The sequence below is a fragment of the Castor canadensis genome, chromosome 5 (genome assembly GCF_047511655.1).
Source record: "Castor canadensis chromosome 5, mCasCan1.hap1v2, whole genome shotgun sequence".
In the NCBI taxonomy this organism is placed as follows: Eukaryota; Metazoa; Chordata; class Mammalia; order Rodentia; family Castoridae; genus Castor; species Castor canadensis.
This window is the reverse complement of record NC_133390.1, coordinates 158,055,454-158,074,352: the sequence shown is the minus strand read 5'-3', so window position 1 is coordinate 158,074,352 and position 18,899 is coordinate 158,055,454. Positions and strand designations below refer to the sequence as shown.

At 49.0% G+C, this 18,899-nt stretch overlaps 1 protein-coding gene across 8 annotated transcripts in view; it reads right to left on the bottom strand.

Annotated features, from left to right (window-relative positions):
• Positions 1-45: 45 nt before the first annotated feature.
• Positions 46-18,899, bottom strand: part of Raly (RALY heterogeneous nuclear ribonucleoprotein) — a 100,447-nt gene continuing 81,593 nt past the window's right edge. For 4 of the 8 annotated variants that reach the window (XM_074074578.1, XM_074074580.1, XM_074074576.1 and 1 more), the window contains 8 exons: positions 7,453-7,717; positions 6,312-6,384; positions 6,083-6,130; positions 3,735-3,901; positions 2,966-3,079; positions 2,592-2,776; positions 1,303-1,351; positions 46-399 (listed from right to left, as the gene is read on the bottom strand). In XM_074074578.1, coding sequence (XP_073930679.1) covers positions 1,307-1,351; positions 2,592-2,776; positions 2,966-3,079; positions 3,735-3,901; positions 6,083-6,130; positions 6,312-6,384; positions 7,453-7,708 — 888 coding nt within the window. In that variant the 5' untranslated portion in view covers positions 7,709-7,717 and the 3' untranslated portion in view covers positions 46-399; positions 1,303-1,306. Of the gene's footprint in view, positions 400-1,302; positions 1,352-2,591; positions 2,777-2,965; positions 3,080-3,734; positions 3,902-6,082; positions 6,131-6,311; positions 6,385-7,452; positions 7,718-13,214; positions 13,529-17,654; positions 17,787-18,899 lie in introns of those variants that run through there. The other 4 variants (XM_074074573.1, XM_074074574.1, XM_020170270.2 and 1 more) reach the window with 3 other exon arrangements.

Sequence of the window (18,899 nt, the reverse complement as noted above, 5' to 3'; positions counted from 1 at the left end):
CAGAATGCCATCATGAGAAAACATACCATCCCATCTCAGAGCAGGTTTGGATCCAATCTCTTTATTTTCAGGGGTCCCTCCCTGTACCACCCCCCTCCAAACCTATAGAAAAACCCCAAGGCTGGGAACTGTCCTGGGGAAGGGAGGCAGAGTGTGGGAAAGCCCTGTGCTCTGCCCTCTGGTCTGGGCAGTGCAGATAGGGAGGGTCCATAGGGAAGGGGTAGGCTGGTAACTCCACCTGAAGAGGACGTGGCACTGGCTGGGATACATGGGGGAGAAGTGCCTGCTGCCAACTTTCCTCTGGTACCCACTACGGATTGGCACCCATGGGTGGGTGCCTGGCTTGAGACCTGGGACAGTGATGCCCTTCTCCTGCTGGTGGCCATTGCTTCTGTCAGGCTGAAGGGGAAAAAAAAAAGAGAGAGAGACAAAGAGAGACTGAGATTGAGAGAAAGGAACCCTAATACTCTTGATCACAGGGGTAGGGAAGAAGAAAGGGTGGAATGATGTCTGAGGACAGAGATGTGCTTGCACTCTGGCTCTGGCCTCATAATTTTCTGATCCTGTAACCATGGGCAAGTCTCCATTTCCTCACCTGGGCCCCTATTCCTAACCTGTGAACTAAGTTCACAAGATAAAAACTTAGCTTCCCAGGTAAAATAAGTCTTTCCAAGAGGAAAGACTGCACGAGTGATTTTCTATACTGAAGTGTAGAGCATCTTACAGAATGTGTCATATACCAAGACAGCTCCCTGCGATCACTGGTGTTTGAGACCTTCTCTCATCTAATCCTCTTACTCTGAATATGGTCCTAAGGGAAAAGGTTAGGCAGAACAGGATGGTGAGCAGTAGCCAGAAAGAAGGCTTGGAGGCCACACATCACTGGGTTCAAATCTAAGCTCCACCAACTACTACCATGGGATCTTGTAAGATGTATGCTCTCAGTGCACTCTTCATTACCGTTTCCACATCTGCTGCACTGGCACAATTCTAACCTTGCAGGGTTGAACATGAAATCAGATAAATCAGGTACAATTCCTGTCACCAGGGCATTTCCTCCCCACAGCATGATTGCATCCAAGCCCCTAAGCCCAGCACTTTACGATCCTCTGATGAGCAGTGTCTTCCCCATACTCTGCAGAGCTGGACCACAACACAGTGATGTCAGGCATCCTGGCTGTTATCAGAAAAAGTAGTACCAATGTACCCCTAACAAAGGCTACTCTACCATGTCTGCTTCAGGGAAGAGGCACACCCTCCACTTTACTGCTTTCCTCCCTGTGCCCCCCAGGAGCCCCGTACCTGCTTACTGCAAGGCCCCATCCTCTGCATCTGTGTCCTGGCTGTGCTCCTGAGAGAGAAGGCAAGCAAAAACCACACATCACTCACTGCAAGCTCTGAGGTCTGCCCTGAGTCATCTGTTTAGAAAGGTCCTGGGGACTTGAGTATGGAGGACATAGCAGAAAGGAGAAGGGACAGCTAAAGGGCATGATTATGGAACCAGTCAATAAGGCCGACTGAGGATCCTGAGAGAGTGGTTTGAGGGCCCCAGAGGAAAGAGAAGGGACCAGTGAAGGGAAGTGTAAGAGTGGCAGGGGGCACACTTCTGTACACAGAAAGACCTTGAACTGGAGTAGATTGAAAGCCTTGTAGACTGACAGGCTTGCCCTCTTTTGGGTATCTAAGAGAATAAGATGAAATACCAGGCTAGGTTCAGAGAGACAAGCTGGGCATGAAGAGGATCTCCTGACTGTCATAGCCATAAGGCTATCTGTCTCGTGCTGGAGCCCAGCAGTGATTAAAAAAGGAGGAGCTCCAGACCTGGTGAAGAAGCTTGAGCTTCAAGCCAAGCTTGGCCTTTATTAGTTATAAGGCCTTGACTAAGCAAGCTACCTGACACCTCTGAGCCTCAGTTTTCTCAGAGTAAAATGTGGCTGCTGTTGTACATAATGCATGGCTGCTGTATAAATTAATCAAGTTAGAAAGTATGGACTACAGGGTATGATACTCAATGAGTATTCATTAAGTGAGTGAACAACAAGTATGTAACAGGTTCTTATGACTCAGTGTCTTGTCCACCTTCCCAATATAAACTCCCTGTCAAATGGCTCCCCAGACTCAACCTGAATACTTTCAGTATAGGTAAGGGCTCACTCCCTTTTGAGAGCCTGTTTCAACCTTGAGCAGCAATGGCTTACAAAATCCTCATGTGGAATTGATACCTGCCTCCCTATGGCTTCCCCAAGCTACCCAATCCTTTTGGAACTCAGCAGGCTATGTGTGCTTCCCTTGAGCCCAAGTCTCCTCTTCTCCAATCCACATGGAGAATGGAGGCCAAATGTGCTCTAGGCTTCACCAAGTTCTTCCCCAGACCTCAGTGGGACTTCTGACTGACAGCTAAAACAAGCAACTACCTGCTGTTCTTTCTTCCCTGTTCCCTAGAGTACTAGAGTCTCTAAGGCGAAAAGCAGCCTGTGGGGGGAAGAGGGAGATGCAGCTCAGAGGTTCCCCTCTCCCTGTGGTATTCCTGACACCAAGAGTGCAAAGTCCAGTCCTGGCCTCTTCCAGTCATGCCCTGGCCAGACCCTCACCTGTTCTTCCTCGCTATGTGTCAGCAGTCCCTCTTCATCACCGTCATCTCGAGTTTGGGCTTCTCCCTGGGGTGTGCCTGCCTCAGAAACCGTGTCCTCTTGCGGGGCTGGTGGCCGGCTGCTGCTGCCACTATTACCACTGCCACCACCACTGCCGCTGCTGTTGTCGCTCTTCTTTTTGCCATCTTGAGGGGTAGGGGTAGAGGAAGAGGAACTAAAATTCAGCCTGGAGCAACTGCCTAGTACCTTAGCAGAAGCTGGCCTTAGCACAGTGGGTCCAGGTGGACTGGGATCTTCACAGCTCTAGGGGACCCCCACCACCCCTGACTCCCAGAGTACACTGTCTTTCCCATGCTCTTCCCTCAAAGGCTGACCTGGGTTGGCCTTTTGCTCCTCAGCGATCTGCTCCAAGCGGCCCAACAAAGCATCGATGTTGGACTTGATCTGTGTCAGCTCTGTCTTGATGGTCTGCAGCTCACTGCTCTTTACTAAGAGTGAAGAGGGGACAGGGCTGTCACCTAGGAGCATGACCCTAACAAAACTCCATCCCATGGTATCAACCAAGAAGGCAGTTCTCCTGGCCAGGGAAAAAGTCTCTTCTTGAAACTGACTGCAGATCATCCCCAGAGCAACCAGTCCATATTTCTGAACCTGGCTCTTTTACCTGGACTGCTCAAACCAAAAGGAATTGGAGGTAAACAGGAATGCAGGTCTATGACATGCTCCTGTGTGTACCTAAACAAGAACATATGGGTCTTACTGTGCGCAGTCTGTCTTTGAAGATACAAAGGGAGGATCTTTTGCAATCAAATTTCCTACATGTATGACTGGAGTGTATGGATTGGAATGAATGTGGAGTAAAGGGACTACGTAGAGAGACCTGTCCTTATCCTTACTAGTAGAAAAATAATGCCATCTCCTCACTGGGTGTCATGTCTAGATTCTCTGTGCCAACCCAAACCCCTTCTCCTCAAATGTGAGCCCTTCCCTCTTAGCAATGCATGCAAATACTCACTTGTTTTTATTAAGAGCAGTAGAACTACAGGAGATTTGTTCCTTTATTTTCCAGTGTAAAAAAAAAAGTGATTCTATTATTTTGCTGTTGATAAAACAAAAATCATCTAGGAAAATATAGTCACTCACATTTGATCTTGGCAGAGCCAGTGGTGATGGCTGTGGAGCGGGAAAAGAGTTTAACAGGTATGGTAGTCTTGACACGACGAACCAAAGGTACTGTGACCCGGGGTCGCTTCACGGGAACTGCTCTGGGCACTGGCACCGGTGACAGGCGGCCACGGTAGTCGAAGAGCCTGTGAGGGCAAACAGGCCAGAGGCTGCAGCATGGCCTGTGGCCACCAGAGGGCACTGCACCTTGTGTGTATGGGGAGGGGGGGTTGCCCCCATCTGTCCCCCTCTGGCCAGTGTCTGAGAGGTCCGTGCTACATACCTCTGCCTGTCCCCAAGAAGAGCTTTCTGGACCCTGATAGCAGCTATTTTGCCAGCCAGGCCAGGAGAGGCAGCAGGTGGCAGTGGTCATACCCCACTCAACACAGGAATGAATAGACTAGTCCCAAAAAGGAGCCTTCCCTACATCACACTGCCACCAGGCTTTCCTTATCACCTGAGCTGGTTTCTGCTCAGTCAATTGCCAACCCAAACTATGGTCAGTTTATAAATCAAACCAGCACAACTCCCAGCTAGGAACAAACAGGTATGGGAGTAGGCAGGGGTAATCCCTGAGCCTTCCTGAGCCTCAGTTTTCCCATCTACTTAATGAGCATGGCTATCCAAATTCAGTGTCTATCCAAGTCTGCACGAAGAACCTGAAACACACTTTAGAAGGTGTGACAAGTGAAAGGCCAGGGTACTGAGACCTCAACTCAGGAACCCATGGGCTCACAGACATGAGCTTGGACTCCAAGCCTTTTTTCCTTCTGGGCCTCCTTAACACCTTTCTTGTTCAACTTCAGATGAAGGTCAGGGGCTCAGAAGTTTATCAAGATTGGGGAGCTCAATCAGATTCCAGAGCTGTGCTCAACACCATCACCTGGCCCTCTCCAGTAAGGCTTCTTTTCCTTCTGACAGGGCAGATACTCAGTAGGCTGAGCAAGAATAGGGCTCTCTCTCACCATGTCTGCTGCTACTGCTGTTCTGTAGGAAACTGCAGCCTTTGTCAGGGGTACACTTTGGTACTACTTTTCCTGATAACAGTCATGATGCCTGACATCACTAGGCAATTTGATGCCCCATTCTTTTTTTTTTTTTTTTTTTTGTGGTACTGGGGTTTGAACTCAAGAGCCTACACCTTGAGCCACTCCAGCAGCCCTTTTTTCTGTGAAGGGTTTCTTCAAGATAAGAGTCCCACGAAATATTTGCCTGGACTGCTTCGAACTGCAATTCTTCTGATCTCTGCCTCCTGAGTAGCTAGGATTATAGCTGTCACTGGCACCTGGCTTGATGCCCTATTCTTTAGTACTCCTTTGTTCAAGGAGTTTCTGCTCAGGAGGTGATGCAAATACTCTGGGAATAGACCCAATCCTGGACCCTTCATTTCTACGCCCAAGGGGAGGGGGCGGCTCTGGCCTTGGTCAGAATCACTGAACCACAGAATCCCAGAGCTAGAGGAGCCCTGAGAGATTACTTGGTGAACGCCCATTTCACAGAAATGGGAAGGGGATTTGCCTGAAGTCACATAATCCATTCAGTGGCACAGCTGGGATTAGTACTTAAGTCTTCTGACTCCCAGGCTAGGGCACTTTATCACAATGTCTCCTGAAACCATTCACAGGGGAGAAAACTGGGACTCAAAAGAGGTTTTGTTTTTCCTGGGCTACCTGTGATGGGTAAACTGGAGGGAGGGAAGCAGGGAGAAGAAATATGGGCTATTCTTCACCATGACTTGTAGTCAGGGCAGTTGGAATAGGAGCCCAAGGCTTCAAGGTTGGAATCTGGGTAGGCGTGGGACAGAGTGTAGGCCACAACCACCGGGTTGTGACCCACAAACTAATCAGATCTCCAAATGGCTGGTGACCTTTGGCTAATAAATAAGGCCGAGAAGCTCAGACTGAGCTCTGGGCTTCTTTCTGACTGGTTAGGTACTTCACAGAGAAAGGAGACTGAAAAGCAGGAGTATGAGGGCTCTAGCTCCCTGCAACTGGCACTGTATTCTTTTGTATTACAATTGGCTAAGTTTATATAAAGTTCCTTGGCTATACAGACCCCTGAAGTCTCAGCATAGGACTCAGAGGAAGAAAGGCAGTCAGAGAATGACACAGTGGGATGTGATGGTGGGAGCTTTGGCCTGGGTACCTGCAGAATGGAACCAAAATGCCAGCTTTGCCACTGACTTGTGGAGCAACCTTGGGCAAATGTCTGTCCATACTTCTGGGTTTTGTTTCCTAACTGGAGAACTGAATAGGCTGTACCAGCAATCTCTCAAGACCCTTCCAGTTTGGCTGTATCATGCCTGGGCACGCCCCTCCCCTGCTCACCTGTGGTAGAAGTAGTGCCGGTAGTAATCATAGTCAAAGCTGTAGCCACTGGGGAAACAAAGGGGAGAGGCCCGGAGCTTAGGGATGGCCACTCAACCCACTCTCCACAGGCCCTCATCTCCAAATGCCTCCCCAAGTCCTAGGCTCAGTACACTGTCACTACCAGCTTTTACTCCCTCTATGGAAAGAGGGACCCATCTCACTCAGACAGACAGACAGAGTGCCCCACCTGTATATGGCAGATGCTGCTCTCTTTATTCCTTTGGGTCTGTTGGGCTTGGGTTCGCCAGCCATGTTGATGTCTGTGTAGAGGGAGGAGGCAGAATTGGAATGCTGGTTTGACAGCAGTGTACCCATCACCGTCATGCACTCACACAATAAGTCATGTGCTTACATTTACACATGGCACTGAGGTGGCCAATAAAGCAAGGTCTTCATACATTTAGTCTCCAAACATTATACACATAATCAGATATCACATGGATATGCCTGCTTACACATTCAGACACACACATGCTCACAAACAAATCACCCACATACATACCATGTACATCATATACATATGGATTCTCAACTATGTTCGCATGAACACATACATCAGGTAAAAAGAAACACATATATACCCTCACATACATGTATCCAAGTAAGAAAGTCTCACACACAGATAACATCTGCACTGAAGACATCCCAGACTTCATACAGATAACAGCCTATAGGCAAATAAGCCAATGTACATTCTACTAAACATGATAAAATCTCAATAAATATTTGATAAATGAGTTATGTGCATAGCTGTTTACATGCTCAAGTATATTCTAATACACACACAATACGTATACAAAAATAGGTATCCACATGTTCAGTGACATCTACTCACAAGTACATACATATAAATACATATACAGAAATATACCTTCTCAAACACACACACAAACACACACACATACACACAGACATATGTACACAAACATTTTACTTCCAATGTGCACCAACATGGTCATAGCACATGTATGTACCAGAGAAGCCAAGGGTACCTCCCCTGCTTGTCTTTGTGTTCCCAGTCCCTCTTCCTGGCTCTCAGAAAGGGTTCTAACTTGAGTCATCTATAGACCAAAGTTATAATAGTCCACTCCATTCCTTTTTTCCTAAGGATTCTGCATTTTAACTGGACTCATAAAGCTTGTTATTAAGAAGTATTGAGAAAGAAGGGAAAAGACAAAGAACTGTTTTCCAGGGCTTCTATAATCTTCCCTACTTACTTTATAACTTAAATATAACTTGTGTGAGCCTAAGATGAAAACTAGAGAGTAAAGGACAGCAGCTACTCTAGAGGATACTAGCCGCGCCCTGTGGAGAGAGGTTTAACTTACCCAGGGTCTGTCCAGCCAGCACCCGCCCATTCTCTCCCAGCACAGCTGCTCGGGCATGGCGCTCATTGGCATACTGGACAAAGGCATAGCCCTTGTGCACAGAACAGCCAGCCACACGCCCATACTTGGAAAAGATAGTCTCCACATCTGACTTCTTCACCACAGCTGTATTGAGGTTTCCAATGAAGACCCGAGAGTTGATGGACTTGGGGTCATTTTTGTTGGTTACATTGCTTGTCTGGATCTTCAAGGACATGGTGTCCACCTGAAGAGAGAGAGCCACTGTGAGGCTGGGTCCCCAGGTTAGGCTTAAGGTCTCTATCCTGACTAAACTAAACTGTTCCTTGCCTTTCTACACACTCCCAGTCATATAGCATCCAGTTTCCCTGTTTCTGCATTTGTTTTCTGATTATATTACCAAGAATTGCCACTTACTGGCTGCTAATTTCATGTCGGGTGCTTCCCATGTGTTCCCTCATTTGGTACTCACACAGGACAGCCAGGACATTGTACATGAGAAGAACCTGACATTCAGAGGTCACAACGCTACTGAATGGTAAGGCTGAGATTGACTAATCTGCTTGACTCCTATTCTTTTAAGCCCATACCTCTTTTTTTTGTTGTTTGTTGGTACTGGAGTTTGAACTCAGGGCCTCATGCTCGCTAGGTAGGCACTCTACCACTTGAGCCACTCCACCAGCCCCCATACCTTCTTTAATACTCATCTCAAATGTTATCCCATTTAGAATCTAAATTTGAGTATCTGTAGCCTTTCTTTTGTTCTTTCAACGTAGGACCATAGCAAAAGGGTCACATGATAATTATAAGTAATGTTTGCTCTAGAACAATACCGTATTATTGAAATTGCTCTGTCTGGTCTGGACAAGGAATAAAGACTGCCTTTATAGGTACCATCTATTTTGAAAAAAGTATGCTTAAATAAGCCCCACTCACTGTGGGGTACAGGTGACATACAATATTGAATAATTCTCAAGACCTGAGTGAATATATTTTACCAGAAACTGAGACTCTGGTAAAATCATTAACTTGCAATAACACACATTCAAACCCAGGTCAGTTGGTCCCTTAAGCCCACTTCTGTCAACTTCATCACTTTGCTTCCCAGAGCAAAAGTTAATTTAAATAACACAGTAAGATGAAATATTTATTTGAGAATTCTCCATAATAAATTAATTTCTTAATTATCCACTTGTATACTTACTCATTCAAATTTTGTTCTGTTTGGCTTAGAGATAGGTTTGCAATTACTCTTTGTTCTCTACACTCTGGTAATATCTTTTATCCCAAAAGGCTCCCCTCCCCCAGAGAAGTTCCACTTGGGGATAGGCTCCAGGGAGAAGGGGAAAAGCAGGTTCAAATTCAGTAGGAAAGGCCTACAGTTAAGCCTTGACATTTGTACATCCTGGCCCTGTCTTCTACTTATCCTCATAGAATGATACAACTACAATCCCAGTCTCCTAGGGCTGTTTCAGAAGGTGCTGAAGTTCCTAAGCAACATGTATAAAAACTTCCACCAGCCAAGTAGCCTGTTTACCTAGTATTTGGGGGCAAAGAGGGCTTCTTTTCAGAGAATTAAATAAGAGCACAAGTGAAGGCAATCTGTTTATCTTTTCTCTCACCTCAATGTTCTCACCCTGAAAGTTGGCCTATTCTGAACAGCTGGTGGCACTGTTTCCAAGGAAATCATAGGATGGGCCACTAACTGTGATTGGGGAAAAGAAACTGTGCCCAGGGTTGGATTTACAGTAAAACCAGATGAATTCACTGGGTCAGACATGCACTGCCCTGAAGCTAGAAGCTGAGAGGGTGTACCATCCCTGCTACTGATGAAGGGGCTGGTGCCAGCTTTGGAACTGACTTGGAAGAGACAGCCTCTTGATACTCAAGTTTACCTTTAAGCCAATCATCAACATTTACAAAAGAAATTTCCTATTAAAATACCTAATGCACTGTCCATATGAAGCAGGAAATGTTCAGTGCATACTTTGGGCTGCCCATTTCTCACAATTCCTCTCCTACCTATATGACCAACTTTTCAAGGATTAATTCCTTGTCCATCCATGGGTATACAAGAAGTTTATGGGGCTCCTGTGTGATATCAGATGACTGGTTCTGCTCAAAACTATTAAGTTTTAGCTAGGCACAGTAGTTCATGCCTGTAATCCTAGCTATTCCGAAGGCTCCGATCAGGAGGATCATGGTTTAAGGGTAGTCCAGGCAAAGTTAGCAAAACTTCATCTCAACAAATATCTGGTTGTGGTGGTGGCACACCTGTCATCCAGCTACCTGGGAATCATTAAATAAATAACATCATAGTCCAGGCCAGCTGGTCATAAATTTAAGACCCTATTTGAAAAATGCCTGCAGCAAAAAGTGCTGGGAGTATGGCTCAAGTGGTAGAGTGCTCAACAGGCAAATACAAGGCCCTGAGTTCAAATCTCAGTACCTCCATTAAAAAAAAAAAGCTATGAAGTTTTGATCCAGGAAGATACTGGGCTGGAGGTAGCCAACAAGGCCTGGGTGTGGACTGAAATAGAAAGAAGAGACGAGAGATAATGGTTCAGACCTGTTAATAACTGCTGGCTCTGCCACTGAGTTGGCAGGAACATTACAGTTGTAGGTCCCTCAGACGTCTGCCAGAAGCCTCTAATACCACTGAATAGGAAGCATTTGCTAAGCATCTGTGCTTGGTACTGTGAAGGGGTCAGCACTCACTCCTTTGCTGATGTGCAATTTTTCAGGTTTGGCCCTACCCAGTTTTTCCCCTCTTCAGCTGGGGATTTGGGACACTGTACATAAAAGAATTTTGCAAACTGTGAAGCCCTTTACAAGATCTAGTAATTATTCTGACCATAAGCATGTCTCTACTAACACTGCTACTTATGGAGCCATTCTAGGTAAGAGTCAAGGTCAGATATGATGCCAAAAAGAAACAGCCAGGAGCCATGTAACATAAAGGTCAGTTTTCAGATCTATAGACAAGACTCAGGAAGTGCATTCATGGCTGCTCTAGGTAAGAAATGTGCAGGGTCAAGGAGAAATGCCCACCTGGAACATGCTGAACTACTCATCTAAATAGTTCCCAACTCACTGATAAGGCCTGCACAATCCTTTGGAGGGCAGGCTATGCTGCTGCTGTGCAGAGTCCTTAAACCCAATCAAACAGATATCTGCAATATGGAAAAACTTGAGTGACTATACACATGACCATGAGACATCTCAAAATAAGCAGTGGAGTTTGTGGTGGGCAATAAAAAGGAAGGGGGCCTAACACTAGATCCTCCTGAACTGCAAGATTTGGGTACAGATCCCCAAGAATTCTAAATTCAGACATGGCCTTCCACATTGTTAGAAACATCACAATTTGTAAGCTTCATTTACAGCCTTCAAATATTTAGACATATGATACATAGTGTAAGGGTCCGAGAATCCTATTCCTTCAAGAAACAGAGAGTCACGCGTGAATGCAATCAACAAAGCAGAGTTTATTGAGCTGGCAAGCCAGAGTCAAGCTCCCACACAGACACACAGGTCCGATTGGGCAGACAAGACCCCGAGCCTCTTTAGGGAAGATCTTATATAGGCCCCTACCGGCTGTTACAGCAAAAGCCCGCGCAATACACAGCCAATGAGTTTGTAACACCACATACATTTCCAGCCTATCCATTTAAGAGTACATTACTTCTTAGCCTATAGATTCAAAGGTCAGCATTTGCGCGCGCAGTTACATTTAGCAAGCAGGCAGGGCACATCTTGCACGTACATCTGGTCGTCTTTCGCAACCCGCTCACATTCCTCACATTCCATATGCCCCCATCCTGTTTATCTTATCCTGCACGGGGCATCCTGTACTGGCTTTACTGATTTCTGCTATGGGGATCTGCTGGGGCAAAGGGCACATCTTTTCATTCCCCCCTTTTCTTTGGGCTATATTGAGGAATCATTCTCAAGGGGATGAAGAGCCTGGTATTGTTGGCGGAGGACCAGAAGTTGGACAGTGTTAATTCGGTTTTTGATGAAAGTCACAAGTCGGTTTAGAATACAAGGTCCTATGGTGACCAGTAACAGGAGGATTACTATTGGCCCTGCTAGCGCAGACAGGAGGGTAGCTAACCAAGGGGACTGGTTGAACCAAGATTCGAACCAGCCTTCCCTGGCCTCTTTCCCTTTTTCGTTGCTCTAGGCCTTCCCGAAGTTTGGACATAGAGTCACGAACAACCCCGGTGTGGTCGGCGTAAAAGCAACATTCCTCCCCTAGAGCCGCACAGAGGCCACCATTCTTAAGGAACAGTAGGTCCAGTCCTCTCCAGTTCTGAAGGACTACTTCGGATAGGGAAGTTAGGGATTTTTCAATACGGTCTAGGTCCTCATCGATGGCCGCCCTGAGGGAGGTGAGGCCGGAGTGCTGAGTGGCCAGAGAGGCTATGCCGGTACCTGCCCCTGCAAGGCCTATTCCAAATAGGGTAGCGATGGTTAGGGTGGTAATGGGCTCCCTTTTTGCCCGGGGGCGGTCGGACCAGTAAAGAATGGGATATTCAGCTGGATGGTAGAGGATTCTAGGCACCACTATCACCATCAGGCAGAATTCCCAGGAGGCATTAAAGACTGATCCAGCCAAGTGGGGGGTCAGCCCAGTCAGCGAGCATGCCCACCAGGTGCCTCTGGCCGGGGTTATCCAATGGGAGGCATTCCAGTTTGGGTGCTCAATTATACTAGCGCACAATTTTTTATTTCCTTTTGGGACCTGCCCTACACAAGTCCCTTGGCCACCGACCTGAGCCATGGTCAGGCCGGCGGGTCGGGCCTCCCAACCCGTTGGAGTGGTGGTATTGACTACAAAAGAGGAATTAATTCCAATAGTCTCGTAGAAAGGGGGCGAAGGGCTGTAGCAAAGCCAGCAAGCCTCAGTTAGATTAGGGGCTGTCCTATTCAAGGTCTCAAATGTAGCAAACAGCAAGGTCTCCAGGGGGGCTAGGCGGTACAGTGAAGGGAACAGTGGTCGTGGGTTCTGGGGGTGTCGCTTTGGGACTCTAGGAGTCATTGGGAGTGGTGTTCTGGGGTGTCCGGGGAGTTGTGCGCGGAACCAATTTTGCCTCGGACAACCCTGGCTTTAACACAGGATCAGGCCTTAACACGAGATTAGGTCCTATGGTTAGAGTAGAGACTGGTTGTCGCACACGCCGCAAGGTAAAAAGGGCCCCTGGATGATTTATTTTGTAGAGTCTGACTCCCCAGGATTTACCCAATTCCCAATTTGTCACCTTTTTTCCTAAATCAGTGAAATTTATCATAATGGGATTACAATTGGGGGGAGTTGGGCATCCCTTATTTATAGGTCTAGGTTGGTGGTATGTAATACCAGATTGAGAGACTCTACTTAACTGAATAAGGTCCCCCTGTTTGGGGGGTGGCCACCATATGTCCCCTGAGCTCTCACAACCCCATGACTTGCAATAATAATCTGCGATTCCTCCACATTTTTTTTTGTGGTTGGGTTGGGGAGCGGGACAGACATAGAAGTAACTTTGGCGCAAATCCCATTGTCCCCTGCCTGTGAATAAGGCCCTTAAGTCAAAGTATAATTCTGGGAACCAGGTGCTGGGAGGGGTCACCTTGGAGGTCTGGTTAAGAATGTCTCCTGTGGATACATCTACAATCATCCAGGTCAGGTTAAAAGGTTGATGAGGATTTGTATGCCCCAAGCAAGTGGTGGACAGGGTTAGAAAAAGGAATAAGGTTACCGAGGTCCAGTTTGCTGAAGTTTGAGTTTGAAGGAATTGTCCTTGTGGCGGGACACCCTTCATGTTGGCAGGAAGTCTTCCTTTACAGCTACCGGGTCCGCCGGTCTGATGTGGGTATAGTGGACCCAGGTGGTGATCCCATTCTAGGAGGGCTGTGGAGCATCTGGGGTGTTTTTGTTTTCCGGAGCATCCCGCATCAGCCGGAGCTTGAGTGGATTGGTGGGGTGCTGTCGTGCGGTCCAATTTCCCTGCTCCTCCTGAGGACGTGCCCGTCTCACATGGGAGTGGTGTACCCATGGTACAATTCCATCGACCTTGAGGGCAGTGGGGGTAGTAAGCAACACAACATAAGGTCCTTTCCATCTAGGCTCTAGGGCTTTGGACTGGTGCCTTTTAACCCATACCATGTCACCCGGGACTATGCCATGTTCCGGAGTTGGGACTCTCTCAGTAGTATGGTATGCTCGAATCAAGGGCCAGATTTGTTGTTGCACCATAGCTAGAGACTGTAGCACAGTCAGGTAATTTGGGGCCAGATCACCTAGTCCTGGGCTTAAGGTCCTTTGAATGATGGGGGGTGGGGCCCCATACAGGATCTCAAAGGGAGTTAGCCCATGGATATAAGGGGAGTTCCGGACTCGGAAGATGGCTAAGGGAAGGAGTGTCACCCAATCACCGCCAGTCTCCAGGGCCAATTTGGCTAAAGTCTCCTTTAGTGTCCGATTCATCCTTTCTACTTGCCCTGAGCTCTGGGGGTTATACTCACAATGTAGTTTCCAATTGGCCCCCATAGCCTGGGCTAGTCCCTGCAGGACTTTACTAATGAAAGCCGGACCGTTATCTGACCCAATTGCCTCAGGTACCCCATACCTGGGTATGATTTCCTCTAGTAAGGCTTTTGCCACTACCTGACTCGTCTCCCTCTTTGTAGGAAAAGCCTCCACCCAGCGCGAAAAAGTATCTATGAACACTAGCAAATATTTGTACCCAAACTTCCCTGGTTTTACCTCGGTAAAATCCACTTCCCAGCTTCTACCCGGGGCCCTCCCCCTGTTCCCGAATACCTGTGTGGTGCCCCTCCCTTCGTCCTGGTTTCATAGCTGTACAGCTAGTGCAATCCTCCACAATTTGACAGACGGCCGCGGTCTGGTTCAGAAACCGGAGTGGTGCAGATGTCAGCAAGTCTAGCAACTTTCTCTGCCCCAAGTAGGTGGACTTCTGTAGGTTAGTCAACAGGAATCGGCCGAGTTTCTCGGGCAGGATTAGCTTGCCTTCCAAGTCGCTTCTCCATTCATCCTCCCTTTCTCTAGTGAGGGAGTGGGCTCTCATCCAAGTGAAATCCTCCGAGGAGTACTCTGGTCGGGGAGGTAGTGAAGGGAGCTCGGGGACAGGCACATCTATAGCCGCGACCACGGAGGGACTCACCATTGCTGCTCTCCTAGCTTCTTGATCCGCCCTGTTGTTACCGACAGCTTCTGGAGTCTTGGCAGACTGATGGCCTGGGACATACATCACTGCCACTGCCTTCGGTTTTTCCACTGCTATTAATAGACGCTGGACTTCGGCCAGGTTTTTTAAGCCTTTCCCTTTTGCTGTGCGAAATCCCCTTTCGCGATAGATGGCTCTGTGGACGTGGATGGTACCGAAAGCATAGCGGCTATCAGTGTAGATATTGACTTGTTTTCCTTTTGCCCTTTCCAGGGCCTTGGCCAAGGCAATTAATTCTGCCTTTTGGGCTGAGGTTCTGGGTGGGAGGGCGCTGCTCCATACCGTGTTTCCTTCTTGGTCGACCACTGCTGCCCCTGCCCTTCGGACTCCATTTTGGACAAAACTGCTTCCATCAGTGTACCAGTTTAATTTACAGCCGGACAGTGGGGTGTCCTTTAGGTCAACCCATACCTGGGTAACTTCGGAGAGGAACTCCTTGCAGTCATGGACAGGTGTCTGTAGTTCCGGGTTGGGCAACAGGGTGGCAGGGTTCAGAGTTATGGGATCTGTGAAGGTGATCCGAGGGGAATCCAGCAAGAGCCCCTGGTAGTGGGTGAGCCTGGCATTCGTCATCCATTTCCCAAGGGGTTGTTTAAGGACTCCCTCCACCGGGTGAGGGGCCGTGACCCGGAGGGCCTGTCCAAAGGTTAATTTGTCTGCTTCTCTCACTAACATGGCAACGGCCGCTATGATGCGGAGGCAGGGGGGCCATCCTGATGCTACTGCGTCTAATTTCTTGGAAAGATATGCCACGGGTCTCTTCCAGGGACCTAACTGTTGGGCCAGGACTCCTTTGGCTACCCCCTTTTTTTTCATCCACAAACAGAGTGAACGATTTTGTGGGGTCTGGTAGGGTCAAGGCAGGGGCCTGGAGAAGGGCGGACTTTAGCTGGTCAAAGGCCCGCTGTTGTTCCTCTCCCCACCTCCAATCCGGAGCCTCTTTGGTGGCCTCATATAGGGATCTGGTTATCTCCGCAAATCCCGGAATCCAGAGTCTACAGAACCCTGCAGAGCCCAGGAACTCTCTCACTCCCCTAGTGGATGTGGGGGGTGGAATAGTCAAAATAGTCTGTTTCATGGCATCAGTCAGCCACCTTGCCCCATCCGCGATCCGATAACCCAGATATGTCACTGACCTTTTGCAGATGTGGGTCTTCTTGGCACCCTCTCGATATCCCAGCTCACCTAACTCCATTAGCAGGTGTTCGGTAGCCTCGATGCATTCCTCTCGGGTTTCTGCCGCTAACAGTAAGTCGTCGACGTACTGTAGTAGAGTGACTCGCGGGTGACTCCGGCGAAAGGGCTCCAGGTCCTGGCTCAGGGCCTCGTTAAACAGGGTGGGAGAATTTTTAAATCCTTGTGGCAGTCTGGTCCAAGTGAGCTGTCTGGTCCGGCCCCCATCCTCTTGCCATTCGAATGCAAACAGCGGCTGGCTGATTTCTGACAATGGAATGCTGAAGAAAGCATCTTTCAAATCAAGAGTTGTATACCATACTTGTGAGGGCGGTAGGTGACTGAGCAAGGTATAGGGATTCGGTACAGTGGGATGAATGTCCTCCGCCCACTCATTTACCTTTCGCAGGTCTTGCACAGGCCTATAGTCCCCGCTTCCTGGCTTTTGGACGGGGAGCAGAGGAGTATTCCAGGCGGACCGACAAGGCCGCAGTACCCCTTCCTTTACTAGCCTGCGGATATGAGGGGCTATGCCTCTTCGAGCCTCTTTGGGCATAGGATACTGTTTTACCCGAATGGGAAGGGCGGAAGACTTCAATTGTACAATTACGGGGGGGAGGTGTTTGGCAAGGCCAATTCCCGCAGTCTCTGCCCAGGCCGCGAGAAACCTTTTTAGCCATTGGGCGATGTCCTCTCCTGGCTCCTGTCGGCTCTCAAACAGTCGATATTCGTTGGCCAATGAGAGGGACAGGACGTGTATCGGGCTGCCCTCCCGATCAGTCACAATTATTTCATCAGGTTCAAAATAGATACGGGCCCCTACTTTGGTGAGTAGGTCTCGTCCGAGCAAGGGAGCAGGGCTCTCAGGAACGACCAGGAAGGAGTGTGTGACCTGGTGTCCTCCTAAGTCCACCTTCCTTTTGGTAGTCCATGAGCATAACTGGGTGCCCGTGGCCCCCTGAACGACGCTGGTTCGTTCCTTGTTCAAAGGTCCATATGCCTTGTTTAAGACCGAATACTGGGCGCCGGTATCCACCATGAACCCCATCGGCTTCCCCTCCACACATACAGTTACCCAAGACTCGGGGAGGGGGTCCGAGCCCCGTCTCCCTCAGTCCTCTTCTCCAGCTAGAAGGACTCTAGCCTGCTCCACTGCTCGTTCCCTTTCCCTGTTACCTCCCGGCCTCCTGCCAAACCCTCTTCTTCCCTTTAACTTGGGGCACTCTCTCTTCCAATGCCCAGTCTCCTCGAAGTAAAAACAGTGTTCCTTATCCGGGGTCCTGGCGTGGCCCCCTCCCCTGGGTTGGTCCCGGACGCCTGCTAGGAAAATACGGGCCATCTCTCTGTTGCTTTCGGTTCTCCTTAGCCTGGAACTCCCTGTCCTCCTTTCTCAATTTCTCCTGGGCCTCCCCATCTTCCTTTCTCCGCCTTTCCTCCCTTTCTTCTGGAGTTCCCTTGCGGTAAAGACCTTCTCCGCTATCTGTAACATTTCCCTAATGGTCATCTCCCCTAAGTTTTCCTGTTTATTGAGTTTTCTCCTAATGTCTGGAGCTGCCTGATTAATGAATGAGAATACCACAGCAGACCGGTGGATCTCTGCCTCGGGGTCAATAGGGGTGTACTGATGGTATGCCTCGTAGAGGTGCTCTAAGAAACCGGCCGGGCTTTCGTTTTCCCCTTGGACAACTGCCTTTACCTTTGCAAAGTTGGCGGGCCTCCTAGCAGCCGCTCGGAGACCTGCCATAAGAGTCTGGCGGTAGATTCGGAGACGCTCCCTACCTTTGCTGTCCCGAAATCCCAATCAGGGCGGCGTAGGGGGAAGGCCTCGTCTATGGCCGGCTGGAGGGTTGTGGGTCTCCCGTTGTCCCCCAAGACGTTCTTTCTAGCTTCATGGAGGATGCGCTCCCGCTCCTCCGTCGTAAAAAGAGTATTGAGCAGCTGGTGACAGTCGTCCCATGTGGGGCAGTGTGTGTGCATAAGGGACTCCAAGAGATCTATGAGACACTTAGGGTCTTCTGAAAAGGGTGGGTTCTGCATCCTCCAGTTATATAGATCACTGGAGGAGAAGGGCCAGTATGGAAACTGTTGTCCCCCTCCCGGTCCTCCTTGGCCTACTGTTCGGACTGGAAATGTGGGGACAGTTTCCTCCCCATGTGTTGAGGAGGAAGGCCCATCTTCCCCCTCTCTTTCCCGTATCCCTCAGGGGCGGAGCCTCCGACCCATTCCTCCTCCGGCCGTCGGTCCTGTTGTGGAGGATGAGGAAATTTCCTCCTCCGGAGCATTGGCCTGACCAGAGGGTGTCGCGTATGGGGGTGGCCGATCTTCCTCTACCCCAGCGAGGGACAGGTAAAGGGAGGAACTCTCCGGTAAGACCGGAGGTGGAAAAGAGGGCATCCTATTTCAAGGACTGGTCAGGGTGGGAAGGGGAGGTTTTTCTTCCTGTTTCACGACCAAGGCAGGCATGACTGGGGTTTTAGCCCCGGGAGCCAAACTGGAGGGGTGAGTCAGAAAAGCTGTTAACCAAGGAGGGGGGTTCCACGCTAAGTCTTCCCAAACCAAAATGTATGGGACCTGGTCTGGGTGGCCTTGATTGCCTGGTCGGAAAACGACAGCCTTGACCTTAGTGATTAGGTCTAGGGAGAGGGAACCTTGAATGGGCCATCTGCAGAACAGAGGGTGTCGAACTTACCTTTCTTAATGACTAGACCTGCATTTAATGCCCTTTTTCTGACTTCTGGAAAGTGAGACAGAATCAAAGACTTTGGGGTTGTTTGTCCCTGTCCCATTGTGGGATGAAAAGCAACCGCCAGGAGAGATAGAACAAAAAGGGTGAAAGCAACAACAACTCCACACACACACAGAACACTCTCCACCACTCGCTTGGACCAGTCCTTCTCTCACGCTGGTGCGTACCCCATTCAACCTCCTCACCGTCCAATTTGGATATCAGGCCGACGGGTGGTTGGTCGACTAGTTCAATTAGTTCTTCACCTGGTGCCAGGATTCCTGAAATGCTCGAGCCCA